Genomic DNA, 19,617 nt, shown 5'->3' on the forward strand with positions numbered 1-19,617 from the left:
CACTCAAGCTTCAAATATGCAGTCTCTGGATGCATGTTATCGCTTAGGGGAAAAAAAAAAAAAGTGTTCTGCGCTTTCACGGTTTTTCCATATAACCTTACAAATGAAGATATTGGCATTTTCCCCAAAATACATCCATGAAAGAAATATTAGAGAAGTTGATTTTGAATGTTGAAAAGAGCATCACAATCAAAAGACCGGATAGATTGAATTATGTGCTTTTGGCCAATATGTGGGTTACTTTTCAGACCTCACTAAACACTTGCTAGAAAAAAATGAAGTTGTGATTCATGGGTATCAAAAGTCATCTACAAATAAAGACCCCCCCCTCCTGTAGATTAACTCCCGCCCTCCCTCGGTTATCCACTGAAACGCATCCTGCCAACACAATGACGCTCAGTTAGCAAACATTGATAGTGTAAAATAATAAGTAAGCAAGAGGCATAATTTCTTCTTCTCTTTTTTTTTTATTTTTTTATTAAACAGTCTCAACAGAGCATGAAAATACTTCAGATATCTGCAGATATCGAATAAAAAAAGACAACAATCAAACATCCTTCATTTTTCAAAAACATGATTAGAGCAGTCTGTAGATTAGTAGCTGTTAAAATGTGCTATTGGATAACGTTAACTTTTGACCAGAATGTTGGGGTCTAGCCTACATATTAAAAAAAATGTCCAAGAGAGATTTGTACATGTACAAACTTTGTATTTATCCTTTGGCATTCTCCTCAAATAGTCACATCAGAAAAATATAAAAACAGAAATAAATTGTAAAACCCTTCTACAACTGCAAAGATTGAAAGAGGAAGTAAGCCTACAGAGAGCTTTGTTGTGATCATAAGACATCACAAATCTCTGTGATAGTCTAGATGATATTGATCAAACCATTCTCACCAGTGGACAGGTAATGGACAGATGGTCACTACTACACTGTATATAGTAGTGACCATCTAGTAGTGAACATAAAGACATTTGCCTCAAGATCAGCCATGGTTACCCACTTTTAGAGGGTGCAGAGTGATTAGTGCAGTGGCTAGAAAAAGACAAACTGAAAGCTGATACCAGCCTTGTCCAGGGGTACCATCATTCTTGACAACAAGCCTATATAGGCCTGCATGTCTGCCTTATTGGATACAATGCAGATAATCTTCAAGAGTGTCTTTAAAACGGTTGTAACTCATTGGGATCCTCTTTGCCATTATACCCTCACTGGTGGAGAAGGCCTGACCAAGAGTAGTTGCTTTGCAGTGGTGTAACGGTCTTAGAATTGGCATATTATTGGACAACCCTTACAGTAATTCAATTAAGGCACTGCATATTATGATTAATTTGTTCTTAAGTAACTGCTAAGCTGTCTAGGCAGGGCCCCATCCTACCCCATTTGACTGGTCAATGGGGAAATGCAGGCAGCTGTGTATACATGGGTAAGCTATTGCACATCTATGAATTCATCCCTGCTTTGGTCAACTTGAGTACAAAGCAAAGCAAGTCACATAAAGGCATTATTGGGACTGTCTACATGAATTCTGCTCTCTCCACAATAAGACACCTTAGGGCCTATGTACAGCCCATATTCTCCTGCAAGCTCAATTGTAAAACCACAAGGTGTCGCTGTAGACTCACTTTTCACTGCCGTCCAACCGTGACCTCCCATCCTCCATAGACAGGCATGTAGAACAAACATCGCCTCAAACTCAGATCAATAATAAATTAAGGAATTCTAACACTATGAACATTGTTCCCAAATTAGGCAGTTAGGGGCAATGCTCCATGTTCGAAATTGTGGAGGGCAAAGAGAGAAATATCCTCTACAAAAGCAGGCAGAATCAAGAAGGATCAGGCTGGTTCTCAGACCTGGCTGCTACATGCACTCCAGAATACAAGTTTGGTCTTACAGTATCGAAAACACTGATAGGGTTCTACTTAGTTCTCTTTAGTCTCTAATGGAAAAGAGCAGAGTTCATTACTGCTCTCACACAGTCTTGTTACTGGAGGAATCAATGGAAGACAGCAACATCTCATTCTTTTTGTTCTGCAGCAGGGCCTTGTCTGTGGTCACGTGATCAGGGTGAGCATAGGAGCGCTTCTTGGACATCCTGGCCGAGCATCTCATCATCGCCTTGCCAACCAGGTAGGCCAACTCTGCCACGTTCAGCACCATGCAGATGGAAGATGACGCCACCATGAAGATGGTGAAGATGGTCTTCTCAGTGGGCCTTGAGATGAAGCAATCCACCTTGTTAGGACAGGGCCACTGCTCACACTTAACCAGGCGAGGCATCTGGAAACCGTCATAGACGAAGTAGAGGGCGTACATGAAACCCCCCTCGAAGATGAGCCGGAAGAACAGGCTGCAGGTGTAGGTCCACCACAGCGACCCAGTGATGGGGAGACGCCTTTTCTTTAGGGTCTCCAAGTCCAGCACAGTGTTTTTGTCCACCCCGTGCGTGGCGATGATGGTCCTCTTGTCCCCCCGATTCCTGTAGGCCACGTGCATGGCCACCAGCAGGGCCGGTGTGGACACGAAGATGAGCTGCAGGCACCAGAGCCGGATGTGCGACACAGGGAAGAAGTGGTCGTAGCAAACGTTCTTACAGCCGGGCTGCTGCGTGTTGCAGGTGAAGTCCGACTGCTCGTCTCCCCACACGCTCTCAGCAGCCAGTACCAGGATGGTGATGCGGAAGATGAAGAGGACGGACAGCCAGATCTTCCCCAAGCTAGTGGAGTGTTTGTTAACACCACCCAGCTGGGCGTACAGGGCCCCCCAGCTCATTGCGTCAACTTCTGCTCAGCCTCACACCACCTAGGGGAAACAAGAATTGAGAAGGGGAATTGAGAAGTGTTCATATAACTTAAATTTCATAGTGGACTTCAAATTGACATTTAGGAAAACAGCATACTGGGAGGGAGAGCACCACTGTTAAGTGGCAAATTATCTCCTCGAAATATTCACAAGTAGCCAACCATTTTATGACAGGTGTCATGATTCTGGATGAAGTCTAGCCAGATAGAATGCCATCTTTCGTAAAACAACGCAATTGACCCGGACTCTCAACTCCAGTCCAGAGGACCCACTGCACCTTTTTGTTATGTTCCGGCACACACCCGATTCAAATCCTTTAGCTGCACTTCTATCCTCCTATGTACATTCTGAAGTGGTAATAATAGGTGATTTTAATCTAGACTCGTTGTCTCATGTGCAATGGCTTACAACTATCACAGTTAATCTCAAATATGTGATTGTTTCTTCTAATATTGTGGTTTTATATGACATATTGATTTCTGTATTGAACTGTGTTGTATTTTTCTATGTTGTTTTGTTACTGTGTAAATATCATGGACAGGGTGCACCTGCAAAATAGGCCTTGGTCTCAGTGTGTTTCCCCTGTATAGATAAAGGTTAAATAAAATGTGCTCATCATGCCTTTTTAAAAAAAAAAATGTTTTTACATTTATGCCATTCAGCAGACGCCTTTATCCAAAGCAACGTACAACAATAAAATTTAAGTGAAAAGTAAGTGAATCATCTATCCAACAGTCATCATAAGACAAAGTAATCAATGCCTTGATTAGTCAAATTTGTTGCGTTGGCAGAGCAACAACCACATTTTGCAGAGAAACATAGCCAACTATAGAAGCAATTTGTAAATTATTATTTCAACAATTACTTTTTAGAAATGGTTGTAACACACAAACATTGTTAATACAGTGAATGGAGTAATAATGAACCCCCCCAACCCCAAAATCTGCATTATTATTTGCATAATGCCAGCTATTATAAGGGAACTATCGTGATCACATTGCGTTTACCTGTCTTTATTATTTAATATATATAGCCTACAAAAAGTCCCTGTACATTTTCCTAACGACAAGCAAAGAATGACTCCCCTATTACACACCTATACAAAGATATTAAATTAACCGTGTATTCAGGCGGTCGAGGGGAGAGTTAAAATTCACCACACCAAATGTCTGATTCACAAATCACAGCAGCCAGGTTCATAACGAAAACTTACGTCTCTCTTTCAAAGTTTTTTTTTCTTCAGACGACTTCCATTAAACGTCGTTTCAGGTTAGCCTACTCCAAAGTCTTGATAGCACAGTTCCACACGGAGCCGAGAAGCAGAGTGCCAGTCGCAGGGAAGTAGGTCCGAGTCAGAGAGCTGAGGGAATGAGCTCCGACTCTGCACCTGAGTTTTAAGAATCTCCTTTTGAGGAGGTGCCACCTGTTCAAGGGGCGGGACCAAAGAGACATCAGTGTAAGAATTGTTTTTCAGTGGTTTTCTAAATTGTAAATGTATGACATATAAAACCAGTTTTCACTTGTTAATCTAATTGTAAATCCCAATGAGAACGATTACATTTCCATCTTTACCAATCTGTTTATTTAACACACTTGGCTGTCTATCTGCAGTCTAATTAAGGTAATTGAGCTTCTTTATTCATAACTTTCACTTGTAAGAGCAATCGACAATATGTTTCAATTTAGATATATATTTTAAATTATTCTTATGTTTATCGATAATCAATAGGCTAGACCAATTATCACAATGGTCGCAGTATATTAGCTTGTAGCCGCAGACATGATCAGAAATAGAACATATCGAGAGAAAAACATATTTCCTTAACTTCACATTTAGGCTATAGCCTACATTCACAGACAGTCGCGGTAATTTATGTATTCATGTCCTGATTCAAGCGTAAAAAAAATGCATACAGTCATGAGACTGTCAGCATGCTCTGTGAAATCAAGGCCACGACATTTCACACGACAACAAGGACCAACTCAAGCATGATGTGTTGGTGACTGCATGTATTCGAGATCGATTATACTAGAGATTATTCTCTTTTGGAAATGACTATTCCATTGTTCAAAACAGTATCATTAATCAGTTTAACAAAATAAGACATGGCATAATATGCACTGGCTAATTACTATTGGGATGAGAAATTATGAATCAAAGTCCTTTAGGAATTCAACATTTTATTCAACATTTTGTTCACAATTCATTAAAAAGTCATTGTGGTATGTCATCAAACATTGAATTCCTGTCTGATCAATCAATAACCAGTTTGGCTCAACCGTTTTGCCCTGAGATGTAATCATCATGGCAATGTCCCAGATGAATTGAATAAGAGAGGGCTACAGTAACATCCCCAGGCCACCCTGATCATCCTGTTTGATGAGGCCCTAAGTGATAGGGGGAGTGGAGAGCAGTGGAGGCTGCTGGAGGTAGCAATTGGAGGCTCATTGTAATGCATGGAAGAGTGTTTGATACCATTCCTCATTCGATTCCATGCACTAGTCCTCTGATTCCCAGATACAACCCCTAGGTCTAGCCCCTACTAGACAGCTGTGTAGATCTGAAAGGATTGCATAGGTATAAGCAAGATGATCGAAGCTCCACCTTGGTGGAAGTTTTGGCCGTATTGCTTATACCTCCCTAATCCTTTTCAGATTTGCACAGGTGTCCAGAGTGTAGGGGCTAGAAAGGCCCAGACTCCACCCCACCCTGGCCATATGATGGTCAATCATTTCTTCAGCTTGGCCAGGCCCATGAGGAGCTGGTCCCTTCTCTCTCTCCTGGCAGACAGGTGCTCCTTGTCATTGGGGATCAGCTTAGACATCTCCTGTGTTGACACACCAGGGGAGGAAGGGAGGGATGAGGAAATGACAGAGTACAGAGGGATTGCATTGTTTCTTTTCCAAAAGAAGTATTTTAATGGAGAATAAACACTGACTTGGATATCACTAAACTGCCTGCTGAAAGACATTTGTTAAAACTTATGCTTTCAAACAGCCCAATATGGAGTGCTTTATGCACATGTTCTGGATGTACTACTCACACAATGGCCTCAATCTAAGCGTTAAAACAGCCAAAAGGCATGTTGTGATCTCTCTGATCTAAATGTTCCTTGCCTTAATGTTGCTCCTCTTTGAGCATTAAAAGGACTAAAGTGTAAACCTTCACTCCTCTTCACACTTAATAGGCAAAATCTGAAGACATTCGACCAAAATCTTGAGTTAGGAGGACCTGAACATACAGTATGACACACAAACACATACTTCATTGATCTGTTTGGCTGCCTCCCCAGAGAACTCAGGAACAGGTCCGAAGGTCATCAGTACCTTTCTCATGCCATCTCTGTATCGCTTCAGATAATCCTCCAGACCTGGGGAAGAGAGGTGGGCAGGGAGGGTCAGCATGGACATTATCATTACCATACCATAAAAGGGCTCTGCCTCTCCTCCAGTCTGTCGACATTCTGTCTCTCCTCCAGTCTGTCGACATTCTGTCTCTCCTCCAGTCTGTCGACATTCATAATACCAAACAAGCCAGATGAAGAGGCCGTTTTAGATAAGGTCTAGTAATGTGCAATCTGAGGGTAAGAGTCTCCAGTATCTGTGGTGTGTTGAAGTTAGATGGGTCTTAAAAGCAGAAGCCACAGTACAATAGGAATCTCTATTATACAGATGAAAATATAGTATTTGATGACTGATGGTTATATAGATCTAAGATATTTTATCAAGCGGTTTTAAGCCTTTAAATTAGTTAAATGCTGTCTTAGTGGTGAAATGCTTGAATGTGTACCTGAACATTACAGGGACAGACTAAAGCTGACACTGCTGTGTGATAACTGCCAGCTCCGTCCAACCAAGCTCTCTCACAGAGTTTGTGTTTAGGTGGGAGAGACTCCCATTCTCCCTCTCTCTGCTTCAATAGTTGAACAAAATAAGTGCTTGGTTTGTTCTCTCCCGTGTTTTGCTGATAAAATGACTCAGCTCTCTGGGTTGAAGGGCTCTTCTGTGCTTCGTTACCAAAGGCCACTCAGCCAGAGCCGAGAGTGGACCTGAGTGTTTGTCTATCTGATTGGACTGGTTAGAGGGGCTACAGTCACCACAGGAATGGGCCGGGCTTGGGGAGTTCTCGGAGGACAGGAGCGTAACACATGCCACTCCGGTGTTCCTTTCTCCCAATGCGTTCAAAACAAAAGAGGTAACGTAGAAAATAGAAAGTTCTATTCTAAGTTCAACTTATAGATAAGTCTAAGTCTACTGTACAACATGTATAACAACTCCTGGGTTTGAAGAAGGGGACGCTGGTTTAGAGGATTACGTGTGTGAGGGAGTGCATTCAGCAGCGTCGATCAAAAGACAGCTTTGTTCAGCCAAAGTGTTCTCTGTGCACTCAGAGCAGGGTCACCCTCCAGTTTTCACACTGGCCTTTGATATTCTCCATCTACATGAGGCTTCACTCCCCCCCCCCCTACCTCCTACAGTATACCTATGGTAAACGATGGCTGAGACATGTGAGGCATGTGTGAGGCAGAGCTACTGTTCTCCCTCCTGTCTTATATAATCTGATGCTCGTGGTCTGGTAGTGCAACTTGTGAAATGGTTGTTAGGATTATGGTCAGGGTCATGACCTTTGCCTCTGACACAGGCATGATGCTCTCGAGTCTTACATGGGGCAGCATTTGCTGCCATTAAAAACAGTAGTGAGACAGCGTGTGAGGTGTTTTGTCTCTGACTCGGCCGCTGTTTGTATTGGCAGGAGTCAAAGTGGGGAACTTACCCTCAGGTGCATTGAGGTGCATGGTTTCCATGGGACCAATAAAGGCATAGCGCGGCCCCAGTCCCTCTGACATCACCAGGTCGATGTCTTCGACTGAGATGACACCATCCTAGTGAGAGAGAGGAAGAGAGACGGACACTCGGGTTCACTTTCAAAAGGGCAAACGTCTTATTTCGCAAACCTCCCCTGTAGTGGGCACCAAGGATAATTTACCCTTGACGATGCCCCTTTAGCTTCATTTGGGTCACAATGCTCACTAATGAAGCACCTGTCCAACAAACACACATCAGTCTGTGTGTCTGTCACGAGGGCTGAGGGGGCACTAGAAAACCTTCCCTTCCCTTTCAGCCCATCAGAGCAGCAGCATTCAAGCTACTCCCACCAGATAGGGTTTCCCTAATCATCCCATTCTGTGTCCTGTAGAATAATGGGAAGGCCCAGTGGAGGCTGAGGGGCACTGCCAGGCCTGGGCCTGCCATCCACTCAGGTTACCAGAGGTTACAGATACCTGCAGGGTGACCAGAGGGAAATCAAAGCTCTGCCTTGGACACAGATATGGAGGGGAGGGGAAGGGGGACAGGGTGGTCTTTGTTTGCTTCCTGCGTCCAACAACGACCCTGTTATCTTGGCGTCGCGAGGCGGCGGCCAGGCTGCGGGGGGGAGCCGTGAAAAGGGGCCTTTCCTCTGCTGTAATCACCGGGGGTAACCGCCGGCTTTCTCAGCCACTCCGCTTTCCAACGCTGGCTCGGACTCAAAGGCCAAGTTCTCTGTGTCTCTGTGTCTCTGTGTGTCTGTCTGTCTGTGTGTGTGTGTGTGTGTGTGTGTGTGTGTGTAGCGCATCCTTCTCTATCAGCTCTGAATCCCTCTGTCATATGTTGCATCATACCAATGGTGAAAAATGTTCACTTGCTTGCATTTGGGGAGGGAAATTCAACAGTGTTAACAGAGCATACGTTTCCACAGGTTGTTCAGTTAGTGTGAGTGTTGACAGATGACAGGTGTACGTGTACCCATCCTCTGGGTCTGAAAGTTTGTAATGGAGAGAGTAGAATATGGCATAGCCAACTAAACTCTGGTTTGAACAATGCGGTTACTGTGGCTGTTCTCAGTCTGTTCAAGGGAAGTCTTCTGCCTGAGCACTGACAAAACAAGTAGTAAATTAACATAATAAAAAAGACCAAAACCAGGATGGACCAGATTCCTCAACTGTGGCCTGACAGCCAGCCACACCCTCCAGTGGAGCTGTCATTGTCATGCACACGTTGTGTTTCTAAGTGGCCAGCTGAGTGTGATGCTAGGTTTAAGATAACAAGAAACTGTGTCACCGGCATTCCACTCTGATTTCTACCTCCTCCAGCCTCCCCTGTCCCTAACATAGTAATTTAGATACTTGGGCCTGCCGGTTCAGCTAGTTACCCTGGAATGTTCTTTCAGTCTCAAAAATGTCATGCCTCCACTCAACCTCACTAGTAATCAGTCACTCGCCACCTCAGCTCAACCTCACAAGTAATGTATCTGATTTATCCAATCGAATGCATCCGACTAAGGCCTAACTCCTGTCCAAAGCACCATAACACCAAAAGGGAAAATCCGAAACATTGGTCATCCATGACGTTAAGATGTCATAATTTCCTCTGTGGGAACGCTGCCAACACACTCACATGATATACAAACCCACCTTGCTGCACAAAAACAGGAAATGAATGTCTGAAAAGGCATTTCTTTAAAAGCAAAATCAGATTTTATAGACAATTTAGTGCTCGGCCATACTGCCGATATACTGCTGATATTTCAGATATTGAGTTTCAGTTTTACTTGAAACAAACATCAGTAGGACAACTGGTCTCAGTAACACATGACAGGCCAACATGCAGTGTCAAAAGAGTACATGAATCACTGATTTACTTCATTGCCTGGTATGATACGTGTGACAACCCAATCCCAACACTCTTCTCCATAGGCAGAGAGAAGCCACTAAGTGTAAACTCTACACAGTTCAGAGCATTTGGAGTAACACCGACGTGACGTTTCTGCCAGTAAAGCCCAGAGGGTGCCCTCAGAGTTCATCTGGCCTATAGGGGCGCCTCCCCGCCAGGCCCAGGACGCTCCAAACGCTCCACGGTTCTATGGAATGTCATAGATACATGTGTCTGCGTCTCTACAGGGTTGTGTTAGGACAGAAATACCTACACACGTGGGATGTATAGGAGGAGGGTGGACAGTGAGGAGGAGGAGGAGGAGGAGGAGGACGGCGCTCAGTTCCATGCCTCTGTCCGTTTCCCTGAAGCGAAAACAACACAGACATTCTGAGTAACACACACGGACACTGGAGTGTGACCAAACATACGTACAGCGCTTTGTTGTTGACCGGACTGACTGAGCTCACAAGGACTTTCACTCTGAAGGCCCTCTTCCCGCCTCTAAACGACGGTTGAGTGTGACGCACCGATGCACTTTCAGGTGGCGGAGCTAATGGGGTGGGTCAGCCTGTTCTGACTGTGTGCATTCCACTGGGCTGTAAACACTGTTGTGGTGCACCCAGACAACGAAGGGAGAGGGAGAAGGATGTCTCTGTGGGGGAGAAATCCATCAACTGTACTGAGTCTTAAAGGTCATTGCTTAATGACCATAATACGCATAAGCCAATAAAGTGGCAACAACAACTAAAACAAAGGCATGCAACCGCAACTGAGGCCTTGAATTGCAAAGTAGACCGGTTGGAGAGGTGTTGCTCATTCATGGACTTGTGAGTGGGATGTATTCAATAGCTTGGCCTTTTCATCAAATGAAAACGCCCAGGTTTTATTATATTCAGTAAGTCAGTAATCATGCCTATGTTTGCACTCTCACTTCCCTAAAGAATGTTGAAATGATACATAATTGTGACTCGGAAAGAGAAGTGACTTTATGGAAAAGTCGCAGGAACTTAACTTTCACAATGCATTACCAATCACCCGGTAAAAAAAACAGAAACCCTTAACAACCCTCTGCTTCATTTAACTAAATCACAGCCTAACCAAAGCTAGCCTTCTGAGTAAAAACTCACACAAGTACATTCACAGTTACTGTACACCGGTTCTCTTATCGTCCGCCACACTGTTTAAAAGGGTTTTACACTACTCAGGCAACCGAGCGGACAAACACAAGTGGTATATTTGACATCGCCAGTGTGGACAGAGTGGAGAGATTAAAGAGAGCAGGGTGAGAGAGGTGACCTTCAGAGGGTCTCTCTCTGGTCCTCTCTCTAGCGATCAGGCTGTTCACAAATACACCTTTTATTGACTTCATTCATTTATCAAAAACACATAATCCCACTTTGTAATGCCTCCTTATCGTCCTTCTGTACCCTTACCCAAACCCACCTCTCAGACAAAATCCTGGCACATCTTACATCCTCTAAAGACTCCACCCTACACAGTGTATTTAAGTGAGAGTAGAAGGATACACATATGAAAACACACCAAAAACATCAACACCATGAATAACATGACCTATGAAGCCTCTTCACAATCAAGAGTGAGAAAGTGATCTTCAGTGATCTTTAGACCTACAGTGCCTTCGGAAAGTATTCAGACCCCTTCACTTTTTCCACGTTTTGTTGTGTTATAGACTCAATTTAAAATGGATTACATTTAAACAAAACAAAAAATCAATCCACACACAATACCCCAGAACGACAAAGCGAAAACAGGTTTTTATAAATTTCAGTAAATTTATTAAAATTGAAATACAGAAATACCTCATGTCCATAAGTATTCAGAATGTGGAAAAACTGAAGGGGTCTGAACACTTTCTGAAGGCACTGTATAGCTCATTGGGACATGGAGCCTGCTGCTGCAGCCGGAGGCAGCCCTGAGGTACAGTAACTAACAGTGTTTCTCTTGTCCTGGGCAGCGACTGTGTTTCTGTGTGGATCAGCCTGGCACTGTCCCCTCGAGGGCAGGGTGTGTGAGAGAGGGGCTGTTCAGGCCGGTCACCGGGCATCTGATACACTGTAACTCAGGTGTACTGTACCACCAGGACAAAACGTCCTGTGTGAGATGAATGAATACTCTTTATTACACATACCCCCCACCCCCCCCCCCCCCCCCCCAGAAAAAACCCCCAGAAAAGACATTTTGTAATCAGGAGACGGTAACAGCACCATTATAGTTGTGTGTGCTGACAAAGACGGGGAGACTGGTCTATCTCTGTGGGAGATAATAGAGCTGACTGATTGACGAAAGCCCAAGATTGCTGCCATTACGGCTTTTCTCTCCCCGGTCGGTCAGATGACTGATGGTATTTCATACCCATAATTCACCCTGGCCATAGTCCGTGGCAGAGCCAATTGATCTCTCAGGGGTGTAAAAGGAGGTTACTGTCCACCCGTACAGAATAAGGTGCATCAGTTGATATGTACCATAGTTGCTGGAGTTATGGTTAGGGTTACGTTTAGGGGTAAGGCCACAGCCACACCAAACTATGCTATCTGTTAATTATGGATTGAGCCAATGGTTTCTCTATGGGAATCATCTGTTGACGGAAAACAGCAATGGCAAGGGTCTGTCAGTGTCGGCAGTTTTTTACAGACAAAAAAAGTTCTAAGGAGTTGAACTTCCCACAGTCCATTTAGCCAATTAGAAACAAGGTTTCGTATTGAGTCGCTAGGTTACACTGTTCATTTCCTAGGTGTCAAAAAGTCACGCCCGAATTCCCCGGATCAAATCGGATAATGATTTCATATGTTTTAATCTGGGGCCTTAGGGTTAGTGGATAGTTTGTTTAACTCACTAACTGCCAAATAATTCCTTAACACTCACCACCTAGAGTGCAAAGTGTTTTACGTGGTATTTACCTAGCAACAATACTTTGATTGGCTACAAAATGAAGCATCATCATTTCTGCATTTTTGGTGAATAAAGTCACCCTTGGCACTGTAGAATGTTGACAATTTGGGCGACTTTATTCACCCTCGGCACTAAATGAGTTAAATTCTATCAACCATCTATAGGTGTGTCACCGCATCCTCTCTGGCCCACCTTGACCAGCCTCCAGGACTCGGCGATGATGGCGTACTGCACGCGGTTGAGGGCGAAGCCGTCAATCTCCTTCTTCAGGCGGACCGGTGCCTGGCCCACCTGGGTCATCAGGGCGAAGGTGCTCTCCATCACCGCCGGCGACGTCTCCGGGTGGGGCACCAGCTCCACCAGCTTCACATAGTAGGGCGGGTTCACCTGAGGGAGAACACCTGTCGGGTCAAACACAGCAGCAGACTGTGGGTGCATCCCAGTGGAGGCTACTGGAGGTAGAAATCGGAGGACGGGCTCATTGTAATCACATGTGTTTGATACCATTCCTCATGCATTACAATGAGCCCATCCTCCGATTTCTACCTCCACCAGCCTCCCCTGTTTCATCTCTATAGCCTTATGTAGCTGCCTCTCCTCCATTGTCCCTTTTCAGATTTGAAAACACTGTTTAGATTAAAACAAAATGATGGACGGGACGCCTACTGGGAATTATCTTTCACCGGTCCTGCTCTTTCACATTGCTGTAGATGACTGAGAGGAGGTGAGGGGAGGATGTCACTTTAGACTATTGAGATGCACCCAGTGTGTGTTGTCCTGTCTGTGGGACTACATTGCTACTCTGTGAGCCATTCCACTGGAGCGGAGGTTATCTCACACATCTCCCTCTATCAGGGTCCCTTTGACAGATGTTCATTGAGGTAAAGCTGTGAGGATTAAACATTCACCACACACACACACACACACACACACACACACACACACACACACACACACACACACACACACACACACACACACACACACACACACACACACACACACACACACACACACACACACAGCCCCTGGTAAGGTTAAACTTTTCTGTGTCAAGGTGATAAGCATGGAATTTGTGTGGTTGGTTTGGTTGTCATAAGACTGAAGGGAGGGGACTGAAGGGAGGGGGCTAAAGTCCAGGTAGGACTTTACATTAGTACGTCTTTAAGACAAGCACCGTCATAAAAAGTGTAGCAAATTTGGGATTAGAACCAAAGGGCTACATAATACTGTAGGAATCAGGGAGTAGATCCCTACAGCATAGAGCAGAGTGTAACAGGCGTCACGCTGCCACAAACAGTATTGTTTCCTCGCACTCCGAGCTCACACAAGTCTCAAACCTGCATCCTCCGTATTGCCAACATACTGTATGTGGCCATCACGAAAATACCTAATGTTATTGTTAACCAGCTTCGCCACTGAAAAAAGGTATTTAATGGGAATTTGATGGCGCGGGTGGGGGTAGAGGAGTGAGTTTACTGTCTCAACTTGGTTACACAGGGAGAGACTTGAGTTTTGGGAGAGTTGTACTGACCGGGTGGGATATGATGCAGCGAGTCCGGTTCTGGACCTGAGAGAAGACGTTGCTAGGCAGCAGGCAGGAGGTGGAGCTACTGAAGACCACATCCTCTCCCACGTGACTCTCCACAGCCTGGAACACACTCTGCTTGGCCTCCAACTCCTCAAACACACACTCCTGTGAACGCGCACACACACACACACACACACACACACACACACACACACACACACACACACACACACACACACACACACACACACACACACACACACACACACACAGTGAGACAATCTAACAGTAGAGTCAACCCATTTAATGCAGTGAACGCCATCACTAAGACAATGGTCATCCTATTTGGAACAAATATTGAAACACAGTTTACAGACTGATAGGATAGAAAATGTGTGTATCTTCAAGTGTGGGAACATTTTTGCCAAGGTTGTTTCATACAATTTGCTATATACTGTATGGCTCATTATTGTTTGTGTCATGTATGTGTCATTAACAAAGCTACAGAATAGCAGGAGACCATGGAAGAACAGGAAGAGCATGAGTGTTTTTTTTATTGAAAGTCATCAATTCTAGGATGTCTTCTTCAATAATGAAGTAAGAAGTACAGTAACGTGTTAAAATAATGGAGTAAAAGGCCCTAAAAAATGTTTCTGGTTGTCCAACCAAATGAATGGTTTGCAGATTATTGGAGATTTGTGTACTGTCTAACAATCCTTACTCTTCCTGGTTACAATCCTTATTCATATCAACCCTGAGATGCTACTTTTTCTAGGTTTCATTATTTTGTCAATTAGGCTACTGTACTCTGCTTTTGTAGGGCAAATAGCATTTTCCCTTAAGACTAATAATCAGGAGGAATGTCTACATCCACGACGAGTCATGAATGGTTGTTTACGTTTGCAATAAGCCTCTCCACAATCATGGTCCCCAGTCACGAGTAGCGGTGTCTGTACTGCTGACATGAAGGTTTCCATCAAGACATGCTCATTTCAGAAACCACACTGAGAACAACATCATAAGGTTTATACAGGATCATGAGTTTTTAAAAGAATACAGCTGAACACAGCTTAATTTCTACCACCACCTCATCTGGATAATACACACACAGACAAGAATCTTGAGAATGAATGTCTGGCTGTCAAAAACATGTGCTTGGTGGTTATTTTTTTTGTTTTGAATGGAAAACAATAAATGACAAACGTCACACATCATCATCATCACCATATTAAACAACCGTAAATGGCTAGGCAGGTGGGACACCTGACAAATACAATGTAATATAATGTTCCCGAGGCCAGAGACTACAGTAACTACCTATTACCCACTGAAACAGCACATACCACCTGAAGGAGATGATTGATATTCTACTGTACATGTCATTATCAGTCTCGAACTTACAATACACAGACAGACAGACAGACAGACCGAGAGAGGTGTATTGTTCCAAACTGTGCCAAGTATCGATGAAAATGTGAAACTCACACTGATCTGAACCACAAAATGAATGTCTCTGGCAATGGCACTGGTTTTGGCATAGGCGATACTCGTGATAAGATTATTTTTGTGCTGCGTTTCCCTGTCTCTGAACAAACTCTATTGTTCTCTGCCACAGCGATGCTCTAGTCTAAGGTATGCTGCCGACAGTTCGATACTCTGTAATGATTAAGCCTTTGTGCCCTTCCACTCTATGACATTTTACCTTTACATTTATGGCATTTAGCAGACGAAAAGCGACTTGCAACAAATACATTTGTTTAAGTAAGTGAATCATCTATCTATCAGTCATCATAAGATAAAGTAATCAATGCTCAGACCAGGGGCCATAGGCAGACACAATGCTAGAAGAAGGTTTTTTTTTTTTTTTTTTTACTAACTGGAGAGAAACTTGTATGGGTGAGGGACACTACTGTCAATATCAAGATTTCTCAACGTTGGTTTTGTTCCAGGGCCTGGCAAGCTAGTCATCCCTCCTTGTAGAACAACTTAGTGTATATCCAAACTAACACTGGAGGACTGACTAAAGCTGTATCTACAGATCGTAGGTTGAGATATGCTGGATTATGTTGCCATAGGAATGTCTCTCCCCTTGGGTTTAAGGAGCACACTTCCTTGCTCATGCAGTGTGTGTGTGTGTGTGTGTGTGTGTGTGTGTGTGTGTGTGTGTGTGTGTGTGTGTACATAGCGTGACTAAGACAAGATGAGTGATGAGATGTTTAACCGCCCTGTAATGGATTCAATAGAAATGTGACCTCTCACCTAAACTGAAAAAAGGGAAATCCTTTGCAGAAGGTAGCCAGAAAAGGGTGGAAACCTGTTTGACATTGGTGACGCCTCGCACAAGTTAAACCAATCAATAGACTTTGGCAAAACTGAATTCAGTTTTTCCTTCAGGTTTTCTTCAATGTTAAGTCTATCTATCTATCTATCTATCTATCTATCTATACCCCATCTCTCAATCTTTCTTCTAATATAGTGAATTCCCCAGAGCTGCCTCTCCCTCCACATCCTCCCCCTCACCTTTCATCACAGGACATCTCTAATAGGGGACACAGCCTTTAGGGAAAGGGAAAATATCTGTCTGTCTGTCTGTTTCTGTCTGCCTGTCGGTCTTTCTCTCTGCCTGCCTGCCTGCTGTCTGTCTCCCCGTCTCCCTGCCTGCTTGTCTGCTATGATGGATGCCTAGAAGAGAGCCTTGTTCACCTGTCCAGCTCTTTCACATCAGTGCAGATAAAGGAATGGGGTGAGGAGAGTAAACCATGTTAGACTATTGAGACGCACTCTAGGACAGTTTATTGCCATCCCAACATGATAGGGCATTTTTCAAATGGCCTACTTCCTACAGTACCTGGACGAAGAAGGCGCCCTCTAGTGCCTGGGGCAGGTCATCATGGCTGCTCAGCAGGGTCAGCTGATCTTTGGCACTCAGCTGTCCTCGTAACATCTGGGCTTCCTGTAGCTCCTCAAGTTGCTTCCTGGGTCACCAGACAGGGAGAGGAGGGTCATTTAGAAGCACGTTGCACACACAAAAAAACAACATACTTACGCACACGCCCATACCTGCTTACGCACTCACTCACACCCCAACAGGGTATTACCTATAACTACACAGAAACTTAATGAGCTGTGGATAATGAGGAGACGTGGGCACATTGTAGCTGCCTAACCTTTACAAAGGCATGGGAGAGGCGAAAAACACAAAATAAGAACACGATGACATACATGCCATTACGTAGATACAAAGGAACACCAGAGACGGAAACACCTCACGGCACATTTCTGAAGAACGTTTATAGCCAACAGGAGGTGAATGTTGCCAGGTTGGTTATACAGCCAACAACAGGTGTAACATCTGCCTCCTAGGCCAGGTCTCCCATGTCAAAGAGGTCTTTCAACTTCAATCAGAATTCCTGAAAGAATTCTATTCGATACAACCTTGAATAATGGTCAAATCACTCAATGATGAGAACAGCAATTTGTTTTAACATCGTTTGGATGTAAAGTAAATAAAAAGTCTTGTACAACACTAAAAGGCATTTTCTGAAACTCTATGGCACAGAGGCCTCTGGTATGAAGGATTGAATGTGTGGGACTGTAATGAACAGTGTGAGAGCATGTTTGACAGCTCAGCGATGCCCCCTACTGTCCAAAAGGGTTACTCCATCCTGGTAGTATAGAAACCACATACTACAGCACAGAAATGCATTGTATAATTAATTATCAGTGAGCGGTTTTTGATACAAAAGCACCTTGAAAAAGCCTTGAATGCCATGGAGGCTGAGAACTCTACTGTACTGTATAGCCCATCAGTAGAGGCTGGTGACAGTAGAAATCAGAGGACGTGTGTTTGATACTATTTCTCAATCCATTTCAAATCAAATCAAATTTTATTTGTTACATACATCCCATACAGCCGTAATTGACATAATGAAACGCTTTGGGATCTTGGGCCTCGCTCAAGAACAGTCGACAACAATTAACAATCAGTAATACAATATAATATAGTCATAAAAAAGTGACAATAGTAGTGCATAAGTGTGTAGTGTAAGTAGCAGCAGTAATGATTGAATAATAACAATAGTAATACAGTGTAGGTAGTAGTGCAAGTAGCACTATTACAATAATTTACAGTAATAGTGCAAAAGGTGCAAAGAATGGAGTGGCAATAATGTCATGTATTACAATGAGCCCGTCCTCCGATAGTCGTCCACTGTAGTCTAGGTAATGTTGCAGCAGGTCCGAGATAAGCTTACAGCACATGAGTCTAATGTCTGTATGATGGGTGTGTTAGGTTGATTTAGGCTACTGGTTGTGGTTGTGGTCATGTGTTCTGAGGTGCATGTTGCTCATGCATCCCATTACACATATATGCTGGTTTCCTGGACACAGATAAAGCCTAATTCTAGGCTAAAATGCATCTTCAGTGGAGATTTTCTATTGGAAAAGGTTATTTAGTCCAGGACTAGGCTTAATCTGTGTCTGGGGAAGTGGCCCCTCATGTATACGGGTAGTGGGACGTTGTGTTAATGTTTTCCTGGTGTTGTTTTAGCCTCACTGACCTGACCTCCTGGATGGCCTTGGCAGCCTGTCCCGGCTGGTTGTCATAGATCTTGACTCTGTAGCCTCCGCTCACAAACACCATGGCCCAGGAGCGGCCAATCAGGCCACTGGAACACACACAGCACAATATGGAACACTGGGAAAAAGGTCATCTTTAAGGGCCGGTTTCCCCCAACACAAATTCAGCCCCCAACACATACCCATCTTTGAATCATCCAGCTGACATAAACACATCTTTATTTTCTGACAAATTACCATTTGATATTGTAAGAGAATAGTCAACAGGTTAATCCTTAGTTCATGGGTCAGTCCAGAGATGCACAAAGGTTCATTTAATGATTAACTCTAAGGAATGGGGTAAGAAGTTAAAATGTAGTCGCCTTGCAGAAGGAGCACTTATGGCTCTAATTGTGGGTTCAATGTTGACCTCCCAAAATTAAGGCAAGTTTAACAATGACAATGCAGACAGAGAGAGCACTCATGTGCTGCAAACCCTAAACTCCCTTTAGAATGTTCCAACAATAGTGACTATACCAACAGACCTCAATAACAGAAAGAAAAGGCAGAAGTGATGACACACACACACACACACACACGCGCGCGCGCGCCCACACATATATAAATTACATAACTATAATTTCAGTGAGGAACGATAATGACATTTTCGTGGCTGACACTGAGAGCTGCACCATACATAAATTTTATGACAATTCTACTGTCTATACCTACCTTGCCTTGTTCAGTCACATGGACCATACATTTTTCTAATGTTTTTTAGACAGTGGGTCAGCTATTCAAACCTAGCTCGGAGTTCACGTGCAATAACTGTACAGTATATCAGTTTATCAATGATGAGCAATTGCTAGGCAGCAAATAGCTCCCTGCCTTACGCCAAAAAAAAAAAAAGTCTTGAAGTCTCAGCTCACCTGCCAATAACGGTAATGATCTTTCCTTTCGGAGAACTCATATTGCAGGTATACTGAGTAGAAAAGCTCACTGTTGTTTTGTAAAAACTGGCATGCAAATGACAGTCACGATGGACGTAAGGGGCGTCATTGTACGGTGCCCTCAAACGTCCAAAATAATAATAAAACAGGAATTTTCATAAAGTCATCAA

The 19,617-nt window shown here is 43.8% G+C and overlaps 3 protein-coding genes across 4 annotated transcripts in view; 1 reads left to right on the plus strand and 2 right to left on the minus strand.

The window, feature by feature from the left end:
* zmym2 (zinc finger, MYM-type 2) overlaps positions 1–19,617 on the plus strand; it is a 113,889-nt gene that overhangs the window by 40,896 nt on the left and 53,376 nt on the right. The gene's annotated exons all lie outside the window — the stretch shown is intronic.
* gjb8 (gap junction protein beta 8) lies at positions 460–4,158 on the minus strand. Its single transcript, XM_083682589.1, has 2 exons — positions 4,020–4,158; positions 460–2,806 (listed from the first exon to the last, which is right to left on the minus strand). Exon 2 carries the CDS (start codon positions 2,774–2,776, stop codon positions 1,976–1,978), a length of 801 nt encoding a protein of 266 aa, XP_083538715.1. The 5' UTR covers positions 2,777–2,806; positions 4,020–4,158; the 3' UTR covers positions 460–1,975.
* Positions 5,039–19,511, minus strand: cryl1 (crystallin, lambda 1). 2 transcript variants are annotated; one of them, XM_083682554.1, is made up of 8 exons: positions 19,427–19,511; positions 18,500–18,607; positions 16,789–16,915; positions 13,944–14,105; positions 12,602–12,796; positions 7,581–7,689; positions 6,071–6,177; positions 5,039–5,634 (listed from the first exon to the last, which is right to left on the minus strand). In XM_083682554.1, exons 1-8 carry the CDS (start codon positions 19,465–19,467, stop codon positions 5,536–5,538), a joined length of 948 nt encoding a protein of 315 aa, XP_083538680.1. In that variant the 5' UTR covers positions 19,468–19,511; the 3' UTR covers positions 5,039–5,535. The 2 variants fall into 2 exon arrangements, with proteins under 2 accessions (XP_083538680.1, XP_083538681.1); XM_083682555.1 differs by lacking the exon at positions 19,427–19,511 and adding an exon at positions 19,230–19,362.

Source organism: Argentina silus, assembly GCF_951799395.1.
Source record: "Argentina silus genome assembly, chromosome: 12".
NCBI classification, from domain to species: domain Eukaryota; kingdom Metazoa; phylum Chordata; class Actinopteri; order Argentiniformes; family Argentinidae; genus Argentina; species Argentina silus.

Bases quoted from the DNA above. Each gene is read 5' to 3' on its own strand.
- gjb8 (XM_083682589.1), bottom strand. From the start codon at position 2,776: ATGAGCTGGGGGGCCCTGTACGCCCAGCTGGGTGGTGTTAACAAACAC.
- cryl1 (XM_083682554.1), bottom strand. From the start codon at position 19,467: ATGAGTTCTCCGAAAGGAAAGATCATTACCGTTATTGGCAG. The intron at 14,106-16,788 runs GTACTGTAGGAA...GCGCGTTCACAG, and splicing joins AGGGCGCCTTCTTCGTCCAG to GAGTGTGTGTTTGAGGAGTT. The intron at 6,178-7,580 runs GTAAGTTCCCCA...TCTCTTCCCCAG, and splicing joins GCACCTCAATGCACCTGAGG to GTCTGGAGGATTATCTGAAG.